The sequence below is a fragment of the Leucoraja erinacea genome, unplaced genomic scaffold (genome assembly GCF_028641065.1).
Source record: "Leucoraja erinacea ecotype New England unplaced genomic scaffold, Leri_hhj_1 Leri_110S, whole genome shotgun sequence".
NCBI classification, from domain to species: domain Eukaryota; kingdom Metazoa; phylum Chordata; class Chondrichthyes; order Rajiformes; family Rajidae; genus Leucoraja; species Leucoraja erinaceus.
This window is the reverse complement of record NW_026575352.1, coordinates 12,501-33,850: the sequence shown is the minus strand read 5'-3', so window position 1 is coordinate 33,850 and position 21,350 is coordinate 12,501. Positions and strand designations below refer to the sequence as shown.

At 54.0% G+C, this 21,350-nt stretch overlaps 1 protein-coding gene across 1 annotated transcript in view; it reads left to right on the top strand.

The window, feature by feature from the left end:
* The first annotated feature begins 5,630 nt into the window (after positions 1-5,630).
* Positions 5,631-21,350, top strand: part of LOC129715305 (extracellular matrix protein 1-like) — a 15,820-nt gene continuing 100 nt past the window's right edge. The window contains exons 1-8 of the mRNA XM_055665166.1: positions 5,631-5,761; positions 7,157-7,506; positions 9,249-9,396; positions 10,154-10,488; positions 11,879-12,259; positions 14,187-14,407; positions 17,907-17,991; positions 21,103-21,350. The exon at positions 21,103-21,350 is cut by the window's right edge and continues 100 nt beyond it. Coding sequence (XP_055521141.1) covers positions 7,234-7,506; positions 9,249-9,396; positions 10,154-10,488; positions 11,879-12,259; positions 14,187-14,407; positions 17,907-17,991; positions 21,103-21,243 — 1,584 coding nt within the window. The 5' untranslated portion in view covers positions 5,631-5,761; positions 7,157-7,233 and the 3' untranslated portion in view covers positions 21,244-21,350. The remainder of the gene's footprint in view (positions 5,762-7,156; positions 7,507-9,248; positions 9,397-10,153; positions 10,489-11,878; positions 12,260-14,186; positions 14,408-17,906; positions 17,992-21,102) is intronic.

The window sequence follows — 21,350 nt, the reverse complement described above, 5'->3', positions numbered from 1 at the left end:
CCCCCTGGGGACCCTGCCCCGCACCGGCTTCACCCACCTGCGTCAGCTGCTGGCGGCAACTGTGGCCATGGAGACGGGGTTCGATGGTTGTTGTAGTGACCCACAGTCCCTCTCTCAAGAGGAAGGTAAACCTGTATATGGTGAGTGGGGAGGAGAGGGGAGGGGGGGAGTGGGGGAGGGAGAGGAGAGGAGAGGGAGGGGAGGGGAGGGGAGGGGGAGGGGAGGGGGAGGGGGGAGGGGGGGGGGAGAAAGAAGTGGAGTGGAGGGAGGGGAGGGAGAGGAGAGAGGAGAGGGTGAAGGGGAGGGAGAGGGAGGGAGAGAGGAGGAGGGAGAGGAGGGGAGGGGAGGGGAGAGGGAGGGAGAGGAGGGAGGGGAGAGGGAGGAGGGGGGGAGGAGGAGGGGGAGAGGGGAGGGGGGGAGAGAGGGGAGGAGGGAAGGGGAGGGGAGAGGAGGGAGGGAAGGGGAGGGGAGGGGGGGAGAGGGGAGGGGAGGGGGGGGGGGGGGAAGAGAGGAGGGGAGAGGAAAAGAGGTGATAGGAGACGAGAGGAGACGAGGGGAGGGGAGAGGGGAGGAGAGGGGAGGACAGGGGAGGAGTGAAGGAGAGGGGATGGGAGAGCAGGGGAGGAGAGGAGAGGGGTGGAGAGGAGAGGGAGAGGGGAGGGGAGGGGGAGAGGGAGGAGGGGAGGGGACGGGAGGGAGAGAGGGAAGTGGAGGGGAGCGGGAGGGGACGGGAGGGGAGGAAAGGGGGGAGGGGGGGGGAGGGGGGGGTGAGTGTGGGGAGGGGAAGGGAGAGGGAGAGGGAGGGTGGAGGGGAGGGGAGGAGGAGGAGGGGAGGGGAGGAGGAGGGGAGGGGAGTGGGAGGGGGGGGGGGGAGGGGAGGAGGAGAGTGAGGAGAGGAGTGTTGAGAGGAGAGGGACCGTGGAGGGAAGGGAGTGTTGGAAACACCGCTGACTGGGGGGAGGAGGGGAGGGGAGGGAGGGGGAGGAGGGACAGTGGGGAGTGGAGAGAGGGGGAGGGGAGGGAGAGGGAGGGAGGATACAAGGGCGGTGTGAGAAGGGTGATAGGGGAGGTGTGGAGTGAGAGTAAAGGAGAGGGAGGGAAGGCCCTGGAGCGGGCCAAAGGGCCTGCGTTGTAACCGCTGGTGTTTAGGGAGGGGCGGGGGGGTGGATAGGATAGAGGGGAGTGAGTGAGTGAGTGAGTGTTGTGGAGGAAGGGCCGAAGGGCCTGTGTTGTAAACACCGCTGTCTGGGGACATGGGGGGGGAGGGGGATGGGGGAGCAGAGGAGGGGGGGGGGGGGATGAAAAAGATAGGAGGGAGGGGAGTGGAGTGAGTGAGGAGAGAGGGGTGGAGGTAGGGGAGCTGGCGGGAGGGAACGAAGGGCCTGAGGTTGTAACCACTGCCGGGTCTATTGCAGTGGACTCGTTCTCTGGACGATCTGTGTGCGGGGGGTGAGTCGGGAGCCACGTCGCCACACCTGTGCTGCCGGATGCCGGAGAACAAGAGGCACGACTGCTTCTCCTGGGCAGCCCCGGCCCACAGCTACCTGCCTCCCGCCCGTGAGTTTTCTTCTCCAGGCGCTCCGGTTTCCTCCCACGCTCCACAAAGACGTACGTGCGGGTTTATTTGGCGTTGCTACAACTGTGAATTATCCCTCGTGTGTGTGTGTGGGAGTGATCGCCGGCCAGCACGGACTCCGTGGGCCGAAGGGCCTCTGTCCACGCTGTATCTCTGACATCTGGTCATTGAAAAAAATCCCAACAACGTCTCTAACTCCCCAAGACAAGACACACAGAGAGTGCTGGAGTAACTCAGCGGGTCAGGCAGCATCTGTGTGGGGAACATGGATAGGTGACGTTTCACAGAGTGCTGGAGTAACTCAGCGGGTCAGGCAGCATCTGTGGAGAACATGGATAGGTGACGTTTCACAGAGTGCTAGAGTAACTCAGCGGGTCAGGCAGGGAGCATCTGAGAATGGAACAGGGCTGAGACCCTTGGGAGGGAAGGGAGAGAGAGGAGGAGAGAGAGGATGAGGGAGAGGGGGAGGGGGGAGGAAGGAGAGGGGAGAGGGAGGGATAGAGAGAGAGAGAGAGAGGGAGAGAGGGAGAGCGAGAGATAGATAGATAGATAGATAGATAGATAGATAGATAGATAGATAGATAGATAGATAGACAGAGAGATAGATGGATAGATAGAGAGAGAGACGGGGAGAGAAGGATGAGGAGAGAGGGATGGAGAGGGAGAGAGAGACGGAGAGAGAGGGGAGAGGGAGAGAGAGAGAGAGTGGGAGAGAGAGAGAGAGAGGGTGTGACTATCATTGTCCTGCAGGTAATGCCACTGGTGACCGTGCCGACAGGGTCCTGACGATGGCGTTCCCCCGGCAGCGCCCCGACGCGGGCAACGTGGACGACCTGTGCCGCTACGTGGGCCAGAGAGACCCCCACCCCCTGGGGACCTGCCCCGCACCGGCTTCACCCACCTGCGTCAGCTGCAGGCGGCAACTGTGGCCATGGAGGCGGGGTTCGATGGTTGTTGTAGTGACCCACAGTCCTTCTCTCAAGGGGAATGTAAAGGGATAGGGAGTGGGGAGGGGGGAGGGGGAGTGTGGAGGGGAGTGTGGGGGAGGGGGAGTGGAAGTGGTGGAGGGGAGGGGGGGGGGAGGAGGGAGGGGGAGGGTAATGGAGGAGGGGGGGAGGGGAGGGGAGGGGAGAGGGAGGGGAGGGGAGGGAGGAGGGGAGGGGAGTGGAGGGGAGGGGAGGGGGAGGGAGGGGAGAAGGGGAGGGGAGGGGAGTGGAGTGGTGGAAGTGAGGGAGGGGAGGGGAGGGGAGAGGGGGTGGAGGGGAGGGGAGGGGAGGGGAGTGTGGTGGAGGGGGGGGGAGGGGAGGGAGTGGAGGAATGAGGGGAGGGGAGGGGAGGGGAGGTGAGGGAGTGTGGTGGAGGGGAGGGGAGGGGAGGGGAGTGTGGAGGAGGGGAGGGGGAGGGGAGGGGGGGGAGGGGAGGGGAGGGGAGTGTGGAGGAGAGGGTGGAGGGGAGGGGAGTGTGGTGGAGTGTGGTGGAGGGGAGTGTGGTGGGAGAGGGGAAGGTGGAGGGGAGGGGAGTGTGGTGGAGGGGGAGGGGAGGGGAGAGGGGAGTGTGGTGGAGAGGGGAGGGGAGGGGAGGGGAGTGGAGTGGAGGGGAGGGGAGGGGTGTGGGGGGGAGTGTGGTGGAGGGGAGGGGAGGCAGTGTGTGTGGTGGAGTGGAGGGGAGTGGAGGTGGAGGGGAGGGGGAGGGAGGAGAGGAGGGGAGTGAATGAGTGAGTGAGGGGGGTTTGTGTAGATAGGGCCCCGTCGCAGGCCGAAGGGCCGGTGTTGTAAACACCGCTGTCTGGGGGGGGGGGAACCGAGGGGGCTGGGGGAGCAGAGGAGAGGGGAGAGGGGGGGGGGGGGGGGATATAGAGGGATAGAGGGGAGTGTGTGAGTGAGTGAGTGTTGTGGAGGTAGGGCCCTGCTGCGAGCCGAAGGGCCTGCGTTGTAACCACCGCGGTCTATTGCAGTGGACTCGTTCTCTGGACGATCTGTGTGCGGGGGATGAGTCGGGAGCCACGTCGCCACACCCGTGCTGCCGGATGCCGGAGAACACGAGGCACGACTGCTTCTCCTGGGCAGCCCCGGCCCACAGCTACCTGCCTCCGGCCCGTGAGTTTTCTTCTCCAGGCGCTCCGGTTTCCTCCCACGCTCCACAAAGAAAGGGGTTCAGTATTGGTGTGGATAGAGAACTGGCTGGCAAACAGGAAGCAAAGAGTAGGAGTAAACGGGTCCTTTTCACAATGGCAGGCAGTGACTAGTGGGGTACCCCAAGGCTCAGTACTGGGACCCCAGCTATTTACAATATATATTAATGATCTGGATGAGGGAATTGAAGGCAATATCTCCAAGTTTGCGGATGACACTAAGCTGGGGGGCAGTGTTTAGGTGTGAGGAGGATGCTAGGAGACTGCAAGGTGACTTGGATAGGCTGGGTGAGTGGGCAAATGTTTGGCAGATGCAGTATAATGTGGATAAATGTGAGGTTATCCATTTGGGTGGCAAAAAACGGGAAAGCAGATTATTATCTAAATGGTGGCCGATTGGGAAAAGGGGAGATGCAGCGAGACCTGGGTGTCATGGTACACCAGTCATTGAAGGTAGGCATGCAGGTGCAGCAGGCAGTAAAGAAAGCAAATGGTATGTTGGCTTTCATAGCAAGAGGATTTGAGTATAGGAGCAGGGAGGTTCTACTGCAGTTGTACAGGGTCTTGGTGAGACCACACCTGGAGTATTGCGTACAGTTTTGGGTCTCCAAATCTGAGGAAGGACATTATTGCCATAGAGGGAGTGCAGAGACGGTTCACCAGACTGATTCCTGGGATGTCAGGACTGTCTTATGAAGAAAGACTGGATAGACTTGGTTTATACTCTCTAGAATTTAGGAGATTGAGAGGGGATCTTATAGAAACTTACAAAATTCTTAAGGGGTGGACAGGCTAGATGCAGGAAGATTGTTCCCGATGTTGGGGAAGTCCAGGACAAGGGGGTCGCAGCTTAAGGATAAGGGGGAAATCCTTTAAAACCGAGATGAGGAGAACTTTTTTCACACACAGAGTGGTGAATCTGGAACTCTCTGCCACAGAGGGTAGTTGAGGCCAGTTCATTGGCTATAGTTAAGAGGGAGTTAGATGTGGCCCTTGTGGCCAAGGGGATCAGGGGGTATGGAGAGAAGGCAGGTACGGGATACTGAGTTGGATGATCAGCCATGATCATATTGAATGGCGGTGCAGGCTCGAAGGGCCGAATGGCCTACTCCTGCACCTAATTTCTATGTTTCTATGTACGTGCGGGTTTATTTGGCGTTGCTAAAACTGTGAATTATCCCTAGTGTGTGTGTGGGAGTGATCGCCGGCCAGCACGGACTCCGTGGGGCGAAGGGCCTCTGTCCACGCTGTATCTCTGAAGTCTGATAATTGAAAAAAATCCCAACAACGCCTCTAACTCCCCAAGACAAGACATACACAGAGTGCTGGAGTAACTCAGCGGGTCAGGCAGCATCTGTGGAGAACATGGATAGGTGACGTTTCACAGAGTGCTGGAGTAACTCAGCGGGTCAGGCAGCATCTGTGGAGAACATGGATAGGTGACGTTTCACAGAGTGCTGGAGTAACTCAGCGGGTCAGGCAGCATCTCTGGGGGGAAGGAATGGGTGACGTTTCAGCCCGAGACCCTTCGGGTCTCGGTCTGAAACGTCACCCATTCCTTCTCTCCAAAAAGAAGTGACAGGGGGAGGGGGTTGTAGGGGAGGGGGCTTTGGAGATACAAGACTGAAGAAGGGTCTCGACCAGAAACGCCACCTATCCATGTTCTCCGCAGATGCTGCCTGACCCGCTGAGTTACTCCAGCACTATGTGAAATGTCACCTATCCATGTTCTCCGCAGATGCTGCCTAACCCGCTGAGTTACTCCAGCACTCTGTGAAACGTCACCTATCCATGTTCTCCACAGATGCTGCCTGACCCGCTGAGTTACTCCAGCACTCTGTGTTCTGCTCTGGGTTTGTTTACTCGAGGGAGGGGAAGGTTGGGAAGGGAAGGGGAGGGGAGGAAGGGGAGGGGTGGGTGTTGCCAGCTCTGGCCGGGCTGTTGTCAACAAATACTGACAGCACTGAGTCAGACCTGGGCGAGTGCAGCAACAGACAAGATGTGGGAGCTGCTCTGTGTCTTGTGTTGGCTCATCGCCTCCTGCCAGGGGCACGGTGGGTGGGGGGGGTGGGGGAGAGGGGGGGTGAGACGGGGTGGGGGGAGAGAGAGAGGGGGGGGGGGGAGAGAGGGGAGGGTGGGGAGAGAGAGAGAGAGGGGGCAGAGAGAGGGGGAGAGAGAGGAGAGTGGAGGGGGAGAGAGGAGAGGGGGGAGGAGAGAGGAATGGGGGAGGGAGGGGGAGAGAGAGAGGGAGAGAGAGGGAGAGAGGGGAAGGAGGGAGAGAGAGGGGGAGAGAGAGCGAGAGGGGGGGAGAGAGAGGAGGCAGAATGAGAGAAAGGGAAAGAGGGGGGTGGGGGAGAGAGAGAGGGCGGAGAGAGGGGGAGAGAGAGGAGAGTGGAGAGGGGAGTGAGGGGAGAGGGGGAGAGAGAGGAGGATAGAGGGGAAGAGAGGGGGGGGAGAGAGGAGAAGGGAGAGGAGGGGGGGGGGTAGGGGGAGAGAGGGGGGGGAGAGGAGGAGAGATGGGGCAGAGAGAGGGAAGGGGGGGAGGGGAGAGGAGAGAGAGGGGGGAAAGAGGAGGGTAGGTAGAGGGGAGAGAGATGGGAGAAGGAAGAGGGTGAGGGAGGGAGGGGGAGAGGGAAGAGGGTGAGGGAGAGGAGGGTGGGGTGGAGAGGGGGAGAGAGCGGGGGAGTGAGAGGGAAGGGTGGGGGCAGAGAGGGGAGGGAGAAGAGGAGGAGAAGGGGGGAGAGAGAGGGGAGGAAGAGAGGAGAGAGGGAGAGGGAGGGGGACAAGAGGGTGGGGCCACGAGGGGGTCTTGTCTTGACGAGGGGGAACTGCGGTCCCAACCCCCCCCCTCTCTCTCTCCCCTCCCCTCTCCCCCTACCTTCCCTCTCCCCATCACTCCCTCCCCCTCTCCCTTGCTCCCCCTCTCCTCTCCTCCTCTCTTCCCCTCACACTCCCCCTCCTCTCCCCCCCTTCAGGCCATCTCGGCCCTTCTAGTCCGTGCCGAACACGTAATCTCCCTAGTCCCATATACCTGCGCTCAGACCATAACCCTCCATTCCCTTCCGTCCATATAAACTATCCAATTTATTTTTAAATGATAAAATCGAACCTGCCTCCACCACTTCCACTGGAAGCTCATTCCACACAGCCACCACTCTCTGAGTAAAGAAGTTCCCCTCATGTTACCCCTCCCTTAATTCTCAAGTCATGTCCCCTTGTTTGAATCTTCCCTACTCTCAGTGGGAAAAGCTTGTCCACGTCAACTCTGTCTATCCCTCTCATCATTTTAAAGACCTCTATCAAGTCCCCCCTTAACCTTCTGCGCTCCAGAGAATAAAGCCCTAACTTGTTCAACCTTTCTCTGTAACTATTCAACCTCTCCCTCCCCCCCCTCACCCTCTCCCCCCTCACCCTCTCCCCCCTCACCCTCTCCCCCCCTCGCTCTGCAGGTGATGGTGGTGAAGCCGTCTTCATGGGACAGTGAGTGTTGGAGCCTCCGTTTTTCTGGTCGGGGTCAGGGGGTTCGATGCTGTCTCTGCCCGAGCGGGGAGATGATGCGTTCCCCCGACAGCAGCGGCCCGACGCCGGCAACCTGGCCGACCTGTGCCGCTCCCTGGGCCCGAGAGAGGTCCCCCTCTCCCTCTCCCCCGGGGCTGGAGACCAGACCCCGACCCGGACTCGAGCCCGCCCCGACTCCTCACTCCGGCTGGAGGCAGCGACTCAGGCCATGGAGGCAGCGCTGACTGAATGTTGCCGACAGTCCCAGCTACACACTCGGCTCACTTGTAGCCTGGAGGCGGTGAGAGGGGGGGGGGGGGGGGGGGGTAGGGAGGGGAAGGGGAGAGGGGAGAGGAGGAGGGAGAGGGGTGGGGGAGAGAGGGAGGGGGAGAGGGGGGAGGGGGAGGGGAGAGAGAAAGGAGAGAGGGGAGAGGGGAGGGGGGAGAGAGACGAGAGGGGAGAGGGGGGGTGGGATAAATAGAGGACAAGGGAGAGGAGAGGAGAGGGGAGGGGTGGGGAGAGGGGGGGGAGGGGGGTGGGAGAGGGGGGGGGTGAGGGGGAGAGGAGGGAGAGGGGGGGGAGAGATAGGGGTAAATTGAATCTGAATCTGAGGGGTGGTGGGGAGAGGGAGGGGGTAGATGGAGGTGGGGGGGGGGGAGAGGAGGGTGAGGAGGGGAGGGGAGGGATGGAGAGGGGGAGAAAGGGGAAAGAGGGGGAGGGAGGGGAGGGAGGCGGAGAGGGGTGAGGTGGGGGGGAGAGAGGGGAGGGGGGAGAGAGAGAGGGGGGGGGGGGGGGGAGGGGGGGGAAGGGAGAGGGTGGTTGGGGGAGGGAGGGTGGTCGGGGGGGAGCAGAAGGTTTTGGGTTGGGAGGGGTGGATGGGAGGAAGAGCACAAGGGTTTGGGGTGGTAGAACAATAGGAGGCCATTCGGCCCTTCGGGCCAGCACCACCATTCATTGTGATCATGGCTGATCGTCCCCTATCAATAACCCGTGCCTGCCTTCTCCCCATATCCCTTGACTCCACCAGCCCCTAGAGCTCTATCTAACTCTTAAATCCATCCAGTGACTTGGCCTCCACTGCCCTCTGTGGCAGGGAATTCCACAAATTCACAACTCTCTGGGTGAAAACGTTTTTTCTCACCTCAGTCTTAAATGACCTCCCCTTTATTCTAAGACTGTGTGTGGCCCCTGGTCCTGGACTCGCCCAACATTGGGAACATTTTTCCTGCATCTAGCTTGTCCAGTCCTTTCCTTTGATAATTTTATATGTTTCTATAAGATCCTCCTCCCCCTCATCCTTCTAAACTCCAGTGAATACAAGCCTAGTCTTTTCAATCTTTCATAGAAACATAGACAATAGGTGCAGGAGTAGAGGCCATTCGGCCCTTCGAGCCTGCACCGCCATTCAATATGATCATGACTGATCATCCAACTCAGTATCCCATCCCTGCCTTCTCTCCATACCCCCTGATCCCTTTAGCCACAAGGGCCACATCTAACTCCCTCTTAAACATAGCCAATGAATTGTGGCCTCGACTACCTTCTGTGGCAGAGAATTCCACAGATTCACCACTTTCTGTGTGTGTGAAAAAAAAATGTCTTTCTCATCTCGGTCCTAAAAGATTTCCCCCTTATCCTTAAACTGTGTGTGACCCCTTGTTCTGGACTTCCCCAACATCAGGAACAATCTTCCTGCATCTAGCCTGTCCAACCCCTTAAGAATTTTGTACGTTTCTATAAGATCCCCCCTCAATCTCTTAAATTCTAGCGAGTACAAGCCGAGTCTATCCAGTCTTTCTTCATATGAAAGTCCTGCCATCCCAGGAATCAGTCTGGTGAACCTTCTCTGTACTCCCTCTATGGCAAGAATGGCTTTCCTCAGATTAGGAGACCAAAACTGCACGCAATACTCCAGGTGCGGTCTCACCAGAGCCCTATACAAGTGCAGGGATGTGCGGGGATTGCTGGTCGGCCTGGACTCGGTGGGCCGAAGGGCCTGTATGTCTGAACTAGACTAAACTGCGCCTGCTTGGTGTGTTTCAGTGGGAGCGCTCACTGCTGGAGTTCTGCGAGGAGGAGCTCTCCGTGAAGACAGTGCCACACAAGTGTTGTCAGCAGACAGGGGAGAGGAGGTGGGAGTGCTTCACCTGGGCTGCTCACTCCCAACCCAACACCACATCCACAGCTGAAGGTGAACCTCAGTCCCCAAACATGCCTGGGTGGGAGAGAGGGAGGTGGGAGAGAGACAGAGAGAAGGAGAGAGAAGGAAGGAGGGAGAGAGGGAAGGAGGGAGAGAGAGGGAAGGAGGGAGAGAGACAGGGAGAGGGAGAGAGACAGGGAGAGGGAGAGAGAAACAGGGGGAGAGAGGGATGAGGGAGAGAGGGAAGGTGGGAGAGAGAAGGGGAAAGGGGAGGAGGGAAGGAGGGAGAGAGGGAGATGGAGGGAGAGAGACAGAGAGGGGAGTGACAGGGAGGGAGAGAGATAGATAGGGAGGGAGGGAGAGGGAAGGAGGGAGAGAGACAGAGAGAGGGGAGAGAGAGAAGGGGAGAGGGAAGGGGGAGGGAGAGAGAGACAGGGAGAGAGGAAAAGAGAGACGGGGAGAGAGGGATGAGGAGAGAGGAAAGGAGGGAAGGAGGGAGAGAGAGGGTGGAGGGGGAGAGGGAGAGAGAAGGGGAGAGAGAGAGAGGGAGAGAGAGAGAGAGGGAGAGAGAGAGAGGGGGGGAGAGAGAGAGGGAGAGAGAGGGAGAGAGAGAGAGAGAGAGAGAGAGAGGAGAGAGAGAGAGGAGAGAGAGAGAGAGAGGGAGAGAGAGAGAGAGACGGGGAGAGAGAGGAGAGAGGGATGAGGAGAGAGGGATGGAGAGGGAGAGGGATGGAGAGGGGAGAGAGAGAGAGACGGGGAGAGAGAGGATGGGAGAGGGAGAGAGGGTGTGACTATCATTGTCCTGCAGGTGATGCCACTGGTGACGGTGCCACCACGGTGGTGGATCCACCGTTCCCTGGGCGTTGGACACAGGAGGAGATGGCGTCTCTGCCCCCTCGCGCCCGTGATGCCGACAGGGTCCTGACGATGGCGTTCCCCCGGCAGCGCCCCGACGCGGGCAACGTGGGCGACCTGTGCCGCTACGTGGGCCAGAGAGACCCCCACCCCCTGGGGACCCTGCCCCGCACCGGCTTCACCCACCTGCGTCAGCTGCTGGCGGCAACTGTGGCCATGGAGACGGGGTTCAATGGTTGTTGTAGTGACCCACAGTCCTTCAATCAACTACAATGTAACCAGGATGTGGTGAGTGGGGAGGGGATGGGAGAGGAGTGTGGTGGAGGGGAGTGGAGTGTGGTGGAGGGGAGGGGAGTGTGGTGGAGTGTGGTGGAGGGGAAGGGAGTGGAGGGCGGTGGAGTGTGGTGGAGGGGAGGGGGAGGAGGAGAGTGAGGGGTGTTGTGTAGATAGTAGGTATGTTACAAAACCTACCTGAATCGTCATTGGGAATCTGCCCACAGCCATGTGCGCGATTTTGGCGCTGTTTAGAGGGGGCGGGTTTAAAACGCGATTTTTACTAGGCTGTTCTAATCGCAGATGTTCAGCCTAGTAAATCATTAACGAAAAATCGCTGCAAGACCCGGTCGCAAAAGGTATTATTAGTTTTATAGGCCTCGATAATATAGTTATAATAGTTTTAAAAATTACTCTCTCATTCCGCAACCTCTCGCAGCCCCAGGGTTTTATAAAGCAAACAATTAAAGGTATGTACCTTATTTTTACATTAAATGGGGCGTGTATATAACCCTGTATATAAAATTATCTATAGCGAGTAGTTCATTTTGGGCTTTTTATATCCCGCAGTATTTTTCTCGGCATTTGAGGGCACTAATCCAGCGCGATGTGAACGTTCTAAACCAGCGCGTTCACATGAACCCACTAGAAAGCCGATTTAAATGGGCATTTATTTACAGCAATTGAACACTAAATTCCTTCCATTTGGCTTATAAATTAATGTAAATTAGATATAAAAATCATGTTATATTGTGAATTATTTGTGAATAATCTTTGGACATTTAGGCTATTTAAAAATGTTAATCTTTCCTTAAGAAATGGGCGTTTGACTATCCAAGATCACAGCTTTTTTGTAATGTCCATTGAAAATCAATAGGGAACAAGATGCTAATTTCCGAGTATGAAAATGGCCATAACTTTTTTAATACTTGAGATATGAAAGTGAATTTGGTGTCAAATTAAACTTATGTTATGCTTTATCTGATGGGATAAATTGCAGACTTGATTTTTAAAATCTCAAAATTTTGTAACATTGCTATAGATAGGGCCCCGTCGCAGGCCGAAGGGCCTGTGTGTTGTAAACACCGCTGTCTGGGGGTGTGGGGGGGGGGTGGATGGGAGGGGAGGAGGGGATTGAGGGAGTGAGGAGTGTGGGGGAGAGGGGAGGGAGGGGTGGATACAAGGGCGGCGAAGAAGGGTGTGTAGGGGAGTGTGTGAGTGAGGTTTGTGGTGGAGGAAGGTCCCTGCTGCGGGCCAAAGGGCCTGCGTTGTAACCGCTGGTGTTTAGGGAGGGGCGGGGGGGTGGATAGGATAGAGGGGAGTGAGTGAGTGAGTGAGTGTTGTGGAGGTAGGGCCCTGCTGCGGGCCAAAGGGCCTGTGTTCTAACCACCACCGTCTATTGCAGTGGACTCGTTCTCTGGACGATCTGTGTGCGGGGGGTGAGTCGGGAGCCACGTCGCCACACCTGTGCTGCCGGATGCCGGAGAGCAAGAGGCACGACTGCTTCTCCTGGGCAGCCCCGGCCCAGAGCTACCTGCCTCCCGCCCACGGCCCGGCCGAGGTCCCCGACTTCACCCACGCCGACTTCCCGCCGGGGCGGCCGAGCCCGGAGAACATTGACAACATCTGCCGGGGTCGGCACCAGCCGTTGACCATCACCCCCGTGTCGGAGCTGGTGGAGTTAACGCCGGGGCAGCTCACGGCCGCCAGGCTCCGCACACAGCTGGCCGGTCACTATAGGTCCTGCTGCTCCGGGGAGAACCGGTTACAGTGTGCCAAGGACAAGGTGAGGGTCGGGGTGGGGCAACAATAGACAATAGACAATAGCTGCAGGAGTAGAGGCCATTCGGCCGTTCGAGCCTGCACCATTCGCCATTCAATATGATCATTACTTATCATCCAACTCAGTATCCCATCCCTGCCTTCTCTCCCATATCCCCAGACTCCGCTATCTTTAAACATAGAAATTAGGTGCAGGAGTAGGGCCATTCGGCCCTTCGAGCCTGCACCATTCGCCATTCAATATGATCATGGCTGATCAATCCAACTCAGTATCCCATCCCTGCCTTCTCTCCATACCCCCTGATCCCTTTAGCCACAAGGGCCACATCTAACTCCCTCTTAAATATAGCCAATGAACTGTGTGTGGCCTCAACTGGCAAAGAATTCCACAGATTCGCCACTCTCTGTGTGTGTGAAAAAAAATGTTTTTCTCATCTCGGTCCTAAAATATTTCCCTCTTATCCTTAAACTGTGTGTGTGGCCCCTTGTTCTGGACTTCCCCAACATCGGGAACAATCTTCCTGCATCTAGCCTGTCCAACCCCTTAAGAATTTTGTAAGTTTCTATAAGATCCCCCGTCAATCTTCTAAATTATAGCGAGTACAAGCCGAGTCTATCCAGTCTTTCTTCATATGAAAGTCCTGACATCCCAGGAATCAGTCTGGTGAACCTTCTCTGTACTCCCTCTATGGCAAGAATGTCTTTCCTTAGATTAGGAGACCAAAACTGTACGCAATACTCCAGGTGTGGTCTCACCAAGACCCTGTACAACTGCAGTAGAACCTCCCTGCTCTTATACTCAATAGGTGCAGGAGGAGGCCATTCAGCCCCTCGAGCCAGCACCATCATTCACTGTCATCATGGCTGATCGTCCCCAATCAATAACCCGTGCCTGCCTTCTCCCCATATCCCTTGACTCCACTAGCCCCTAGAGCTCGATCTAACTCTCTCTTAAATCCATCCAGTGACTTGGCCTCCACTGCCCTCAGCCCTTAGAGCTCTACTTTGATCCCACTAACCCCTAGAGTACTAATAGACAATAGACAACAGGTGCAGGAGTAGAGGCCATTCGGCCCTTCGAGCCAGCACCGCCATTCAATGTGATCATGGCTGATCATCCCCAATCAGTACCCCGTTCCTGCCTTCTCCCCATATCCCCTGACTCCACTATCTTTAAGAGCCCTATCTAGCTCTCTCTTGAAAGAATTCTCTCCAGAGAACCGGCCTCCACCGCCCTCTGAGGCAGAGAATTCCACAGACTCACAACTCTCTCTGTGAGAAAAAGTGTTTCCTCGTCTCCGTTCTAAATGGCCGACCCCTTATTCTTGTGTGTGTGTGTGTGTGTGTGTGTGTGTGTGTGTGTGTGTGTGTGTGTGTGTGTGTGTGTGTGTGTGTGTGTGTGTGTGTGTGGTGTGTGTGTGTGTGTGTGTGTGTGTGTGTGTGTGTGTGTGTGTGTGTGTGTGTGTGTGTGGTGTGTGTGTGTGTGTGTGTGTGTGTGTGTGTGTGTGTGTGTGTGTGTGTGGTGTGTGTGTGGGTGTGTGTGTGTGTGTGTGTGTGTGTGTGTGTGTGTGTGTGTGTGTGTGTGTGTGTGTGTGTGTGTGTGTGTGTGTGTCCTGGTTCTGGACTCCCCCAACATCGGGAACATGTTTCCTGCCTCTAGCGTGTCCAAACCCCTAATAATCTCATATATGTTTCAATGAGATATATCCTCTCATCCTTCTAAACTCCACAGAGTGTACAAGCCCACAGCCGCTCCATTCTCTCAGCATATGACAGTCCCGCCATCCCGGGAATTAACCTGGTGAACCTACGAGTGGCACGCTGTGGGAGGGAGGGGTGGGGAGGAGGTAGGTGGGAGGGAGGTGGGAAGGTGGGGAGGGGGTGGATGTTTGACCCATGGATGTACTAAGTGTCCGTTTCCCCCGCTCCAGTGGTCTGAGCTAGTGACCCAGTTCTGCACGGAGCCAGTGGAAGCAATGGATGCCAGCAGCCCGTGTTGCCTGAAGGTGGGTGAGGAGAGAGACGACTGCCTCGCCAGCCGAACCACCTTCCCAAACTACGACCATGAAGTCCACGTCCTCAACCTGTCCGCGTTGAGCGAGTGGAAGATGGACATTCTCTGCCGTGCACACACGGAGTTGATTGATGAAGGGTGAGTATCGCAATGAATGGCGGTGCTGTGCTGGCTCCAAGGGCCGAATGGCCTCCTCCTGCACCTATTTTCGATGTTATCTATGTATCGCCACGGTGAATGTTAAGGGCCTTGTCCCACCAGCGTGCGTTTAGTGCGACCATGCGCATGACGTGATTTACGTCACACTCTCCAATCAGCTGGGCTGGAGGCGGGCCGACTGAATTTGGACACCGGGCGGTGACATCATCACGCTCTAGGCCGTTGTCGCGCGGAATTTTCGGACACGGTCAGTTTTTCGGAGCCCCGCACGATGTCGGGACCAGCTCCGCACAACACCATACGCCTCCACTGATCGAAGTGGGACCGGCCCCGTGCAGCCTTACGCCTCAAGCAACCCTATTTGGCCGTGCTGGGACCCCGGCTATTCACAATATATATTAATGATCTGGATGAGGGAATTGAATGCAACATCTCCAAGTTTGCGGATGACACAAAGCTGGGGGGGCAGTGTTAGCTGTGTGGAGGATGCTAGGAGGCTGCAAGGTGACTTGGATAGGCTGGGTGAGTGGGCAAATGCATGGCAGATGCTAACATACCCTTCGAGCCTGCACCGCCATTCAATATGATCATCCAACTCAGTATCCCATCCCTGCCTTCTCTCCATACCCCCTGATCCCTTTAGCCACAAGGGCCACATCTAACTCCCTCTTAAATATAGCCAATGAACTGTGTGGCCTCAACTACCTTCTGTGGCAGAGAATTCCACAGATTCACCACTCTCTGTGTGTGAAAAAAAATGTTTTTCTCATCTTGGTCCTAAAAGACTTCCCCCTTATCCTTAAACTGTGTGACCCCTTGTTCTGGACTTCCCCAACATCGGGAACAATCTTCCTGCATCTAGCCTGTCCAACCCCTTAAGAATTTTGTAAGTTTCTATAAGATCCCCCCTCAATCTTCTAAATTCTCGCGAGTACAAGCCGAGTCTATCCAGTCTTTCTTCATATGAAAGTCCTGCCATCCCAGGAATCAGTCTGGTGAACCTTCTCTGTACTCCCTCTATGGCAAGAATGTCCTTCCTCAGATTAGAAGACCAAAACTGTTCCTTAAACTGTGTGACCCCTTGTTCTGGACTTCCCCAACATCGGGAACAATCTTCCTGCATCTAGCCTGTCCAACCACTTAAGAATTTTGTTCAAGAAGGAACTGCAGATGCTGGAAGATCGAAGGTACACAAAATTGCTGGAGAAACTCAGCGGGTGCAGCAGCATCTATGGAGCGAAGGAAATAGGCGACGTTTCGGGCCGAAACCCTTCTTCAGACTGATGGGGGAGTGGGGGGGAAGAAGGAAGGAAAAAGGGGAGGAGGAGGAGCCCGAGGGCGGGGGGATGGGAGGAGACAGCTCGAGGGTTAAGGAAGGGGAGGAAACAGCAAGGGATAGCAAAACTGGGAGAATTCAACGTTCATGCCATCAGGACGCAAGCAGCCCAGGCGGAATATGAGGTGCTGTTCCTCCAATTTCCGGTGTTGCTCACTCTGGCAATGGAGGAGACCCAGGACAGAGAGGTCGGATTGGGAATGGGAGGGGGAGTTGAAGTGCTGAGCCACCGGGAGTTCAGGTTGGTTATTGCGGACTGAGCGGAGGCGTTCGGCGAAACGATCGCCCAACCTCCGCTTAGTCTCCCCGATGTAAATCAGCTGACATCTAGAGCAGCGGATGCAGTAGATGAGGTTGGAGGAGATACAGGTGTCAGTTAACCCTTAAGACTAACCCTTAAGAATTAAGAATTAACACCTAACCCTTAAGAATTTTGTAAGTTTCTATAAGATCCCCCCTCAATACACCTACCTCTCGTCTCCCCCCGCCCCTCCACACACAACCCAGAATCGGATTTAAATCCAAAGCTGTGTTTGTACTATCCTTGTAAGAATTCGGTGAAAGGGTTGTCCATGTCTTCGAGAAATTGATCTGGTTTTCCTGCCAAGACAAGCCTAATATTTTCCAAATGTAGTGTCTCGTGCACGGACCTGCTCCTTCTGCCAGCGCGTTTAAGAAAGAACCGCAGATGCTGGAAAAATGGAAGGTGGATGAAAAAATGCTGGAGGAACTCAGCGGGTGGGATTCAGAGGGCAAGGGTCACCCGCTGAGTTGCTCCGACGTTTTTGGTCCACCTCCCGCTAACAGGTGATTTGATGCCACCTGTCCGGGGCGGGGATGAGGGCGGGATCAGTGCGTCCTGGCCCCCCCCATGTAGAGGTCGCCCAACCCCTAGACCACCTCTTTGGTGACCTTCAATCAACTAGTGGGTCATAAGTGATAGTAGCAGAGCTGGTCGGCCTGTTTCCGCACTGTTTATTTGTGCAATGAGCTTCCAGAGGACACGACTTGAGAATTAAGGGACAGAAGTTTAGGGGGGGACTCCTTTACTCAGGGGGTGGTGGCTGTGTGTGGAATGAGCTTCCAGTGGAAGTGGTGGAGGCAGGTTCGATTTTATCATTTAAAAAATAAATTGGGTGTGTATATGGACGGGAAAGGAATGGAGGGTTATGGTCTGAGCGCAGGTAGATGGGACTAGGGGAGAATATGTGTTCGGCACGGACTAGAAGGGCCTGTTTCCGTGCTGTACTTGTCATATGGTTATATAGTGTGTGAATGGGCGATCGCTGGTCGGCACGGCCCCTGTGGGCTGAAGGGCCTGTTTCCGTGCTGTATCTCTGAACTAAACTAGAAACATAGAAATTAGGTGCAGGAGTAGGCCATTCGGCCCTTCGAGCCTGCACCGCCATTCAATATGATCATGGCTGATCATCCAACTCAGTATCCCGTACCTGCCTTCTCTCCATACCCTCTGATCCCCTTGGCCACAAGGGCCACATCTAACTCCCTCTTAAATATAGCCAATGAACTGGCCTCAACTACCCTCTGTGGCAGAGAGTTCCAGAGATTCACCACTCTCTGTGTGAAAAAAGTTCTCCTCATCTCGGTTTTAAAGGATTTCCCCCTTATCCTTAAGCTGTGACCCCTTGTCCTGGGACTTCCCAACATCGGGGAACAATCTTCCTGCATCTAGCCTGTCCAACCCCTTAAGAATTTTGTAAGTTTCTATAAGATCCCCTCTCAATCTCCTAAATTCTAGAGAGTATAAACCAAGTCTATCCAGTCTTTCTTCATAAGACAGTCCTGACATCCCAGGAATCAGTCTGGTGAACCTTCTCTCTGCACTCCCTCTATGGCAATAATGTCCTTCCTCAGATTTGGAGACCAAAAACTGTACGCAATACTCCAGGTGTGGTCTCACCAAGACCCTGTACAACTGCAGTAGAACCTCCCTGCTCCTATACTCAAATCCTTTTGCTGTGAAAGCCAACTAAGAGTGATGCTCCCTCCCCACACTCTCTGTCTAGTCATGTACTCCCAGGATGTGGACGGGGGGGGAAGTGTCGGGGAGGTAACTGGAGTACAGATACCAATCTCTCCCTCTCTCTCTGTCTCTCTGTCTCTCTCCCGTGTTGAATGCAGGCCCCAGAGCCTCCTCGTGAAGGTGCTACAAAGATGTTGCAGTCGACAGAACGACCAGGAGAAGCTTGCCTGTGGGGTCAACAAGGTCAGCTCACAAACCTGACATCAACTCACCATTCACAAACAAGTCGGGATGGCACGGTGGTGCAGCGGGTAGAGCTGCTGCCTCACAGAGACCCCCCCGGGTTCCATCCCGACTACGGGCGCTGTCTGTACGGAGTTTGCACGTTTTCTCCCCGTGACCTGCGTGGGTTTTCTCCGGGCGCTCCGGTTTCCTCCCACACTCCAAAGACGTACGTGCGGGTTTGTAGGTTAATTGGCTTTGGTGTATAAATGTAAATTGTCCCCTAGTGTGTGTATGTAGGATAGTGTTAGTGTGCGGGGATCGCTGGTCGGCACGGACTCGGTGGGCTGAAGGGCCTGTTTCCGCTCTGTGTATCTCTAAACTAAAAATAGATGATGAAAAGGAAAAATAGATTATGAAAGAAAACTGGCAGGGAACATAAAAACTGACTGCAAAAGTTTTTATAGATATGTGAAAAGAAAGAGATTAGTTAAAACAAAGGTAGGTCCCTTGCAGTCAGAAACAGGTGAGTTGATCATGGGGAACCAGGATATGGCGGACCAATTGAATAACTACTTTGGTTCCGTCTTCACTAAGGAAGGCATAAATAATTTGCCGGAAATAGCAGGGGACCGCGGGTCAAAGGAGTTGGAGGAATTGAGTGAAATCCAGGTTAGCCGGGAAGTGGTGTTGGGTAAATTGAATGGATTAAAGGCCGATAAATCCCCAGGGCCAGATAGGCTGCATCCCAGAGTACTTAAGGAAGTAGCTCCAGAAATAGTGGATGCATTAGTAATAATCTTTCAAAACTCTTTAGATTCTGGAGTAGTTCCTGAAGATTGGCGGGTAGCAAACGTAACCCCACTTTTTAAGAAGGGAGGGAGAGAGAAAATGGGGAATTACAGACCAGTTAGCCTAACATCGGTAGTGGGGAAACTGCTAGAGTCAGTTATTAAAGATGGGATAGCAGCACATTTGGAAAGTGGTGAAATCATTGGACAAAGTCAGCATGGATTTACGAAAGGTAAATCATGTCCGACGAATCTTATAGAATTTTTCGAGGATGTAACTAGTAGCGTGGATAGGGGAGAACCAGTGGATGTGGTGTATCTGAACTTCCAGAAGGCTTTCGACAAGGTCCCACATAAGAGATTAGTATACAAACTTAAAGTACATGGCATTGGGGGTTCAGTATTGATGTGGATGGAGAACTGACTGGCAAACAGGAAGCAAAGAGTCGGAGTAAACGGGTCCTTTTCACAATGGCAGGCAGTGACTAGTGGGGTACCGCAAGGCTCAGTGCTGGGACCCCAGCTATTTACAATATATATTAATGATCTGGATGAGGGAATTGAAGGCAATATCTCCAAGTTTGCGGATGACACTAAGCTGGGGGGCAGTGTTAGCTGTGAGGAGGATACTAGGAGACTGCAAGGTGACTTGGGTAGGCTGGGTGAGTGGGCAAATGTTTGGCAGATGCAGTATAATGTGGATAAATGTGAGGTTATCCATTTTGGTGTCAAAAACAGGAAAGTAGACTATTATCTAAATGGTGGCCGATTAGGAAAAGGGGAGATGCAGCGAGACCTGGGTGTCATGGTACACCAGTCATTGAAGGTAGGCATGCAGGTGCAGCAGGCAGTAAAGAAAGCGAATGGTATGTTAGCTTTCATAGCGAAAGGATTTGAGTATAGGAGCAGGGAGGTTCTACTGCAGTTGTACAGGGTCTTGGTGAGACCACACCTGGAGTATTGCGTACAGTTTTGGTCTCCAAATCTGAGGAAGGACATTATTGCCATAGAGGGAGTACAGAGAAGGTTCATCAGACTGATTCCTGGGATGTCAGGACTGTCTTATGAAGAAAGACTGGATAGACTTGGTTTATACTTTCTAGAATTTAGGAAATTGAGAGGGGATCTTATAGAAACTTACAAAATTCTTAAGGGGTTGGACAGGCTAGATGCAGGAAGATTGCTCCCGATGTTGGGGAAGTCCAGGACAAGGGGTCACAGCTTAAGGATAAGGGGGAAATCCTTTAAAACCGAGATAAGAAGAACCTTTTTCACACAGAGAGTGGTGAATCTCTGGAACTCTCTGCCGCAGAGGGTAGTTGATGCCAGTTCATTGCTATATTTAAGAGGGAGTTAGATGTGGCCCTTGTGGCCAAAGGGGATCAGGGGGTATGGAGAGAAGGCAGGTACGGGATACTGAGTTGGATGATCAGCCATGATCATATTGAATGGCGGTGCAGGCTCGAAGGGCCGAATGGCCTCTACTCCTGCACCTAATTTCTATGTTTCTTTTTTTTTTTTTGTTTATTTTATTAGAAGTTATTACAGCACAAAACAGTACAGTGGAACCTAATTTTAGGTGCCAACTATGTAATACTGTAATCCATTCTATGTACAACCTCTAGTTTTATGTTATAAGAAGGAAGTAAGCAGGACAAGAGAAAGAAAACAATAGAAAGGGGAAAAAGTGGAAAAATAGATGGTAGAGAGTAGAAAAACGTGAAATGTGTATATAAAAAATAATAAAGAAAGAGAGAAAGTGGAAAGTTGAAATAGGAGAGAAGGCCCCTTAAAAGAGAATTTTTCAAATCTGTATTCGGAGATGTAGATCTATCCGCGTCATGAACTGAAATCAGCAATCCTTACGGTACCACTGCATCACATGATTCCAAAAAGTCGATGAAAGGAGACCAACTCCTTAAGAATTGGTCATATTTATCTATTAGTCGGAGTCTCATTTCTTCAAGGCGTGCTATGTCCATCATATTCCTAATCCACATTTTAACAGTTAGTGTGGTTGTATTTTTCCAAAATTTAAGTATCACTTTCTTTCCAATTATTAACCCATAATTAAAAAAAACATTTTGATCTTTATTTAAATTGGTATCTTCTCCTATTATTCCAAATATAATCCATTCCGTTTTGGGTTCTATTCTTGACTTGAAAATCTTTGTAAATATATCAAATATATCACTCCAAAATTTATTCAATTTCTATGTTTCTAAACTAGTGTTAGTATGCGGGGATCGCTGGTCGGCACGGACTCGGTGGGGCCGAAGGGCCTGTTTGTTTCCCCGTTGTATCTCTAAACTAGATTGTGCATGTTTTGTTCCGCCTGCAGTTAGAAAAGTTTGCTAATCGAGCTTGCAACCAAGACTCCAGCCAGTGGAACGATGCTCTGAGCTGCTGTTCCCAGGATACCCAGAATTGCTTCAACACCCACTACCTGGCTCAGGTGAAGGTCTACCTCCAGGTAGCATGAAGACTGAGCCAGCGAGAGGCTGTGTAGAGCTGGCGTTACCTTGCACTAAACGTTATTCCCTTAATCCTGTATCTGTACACTGTAGACGGCTCGATTGTAATCATGTA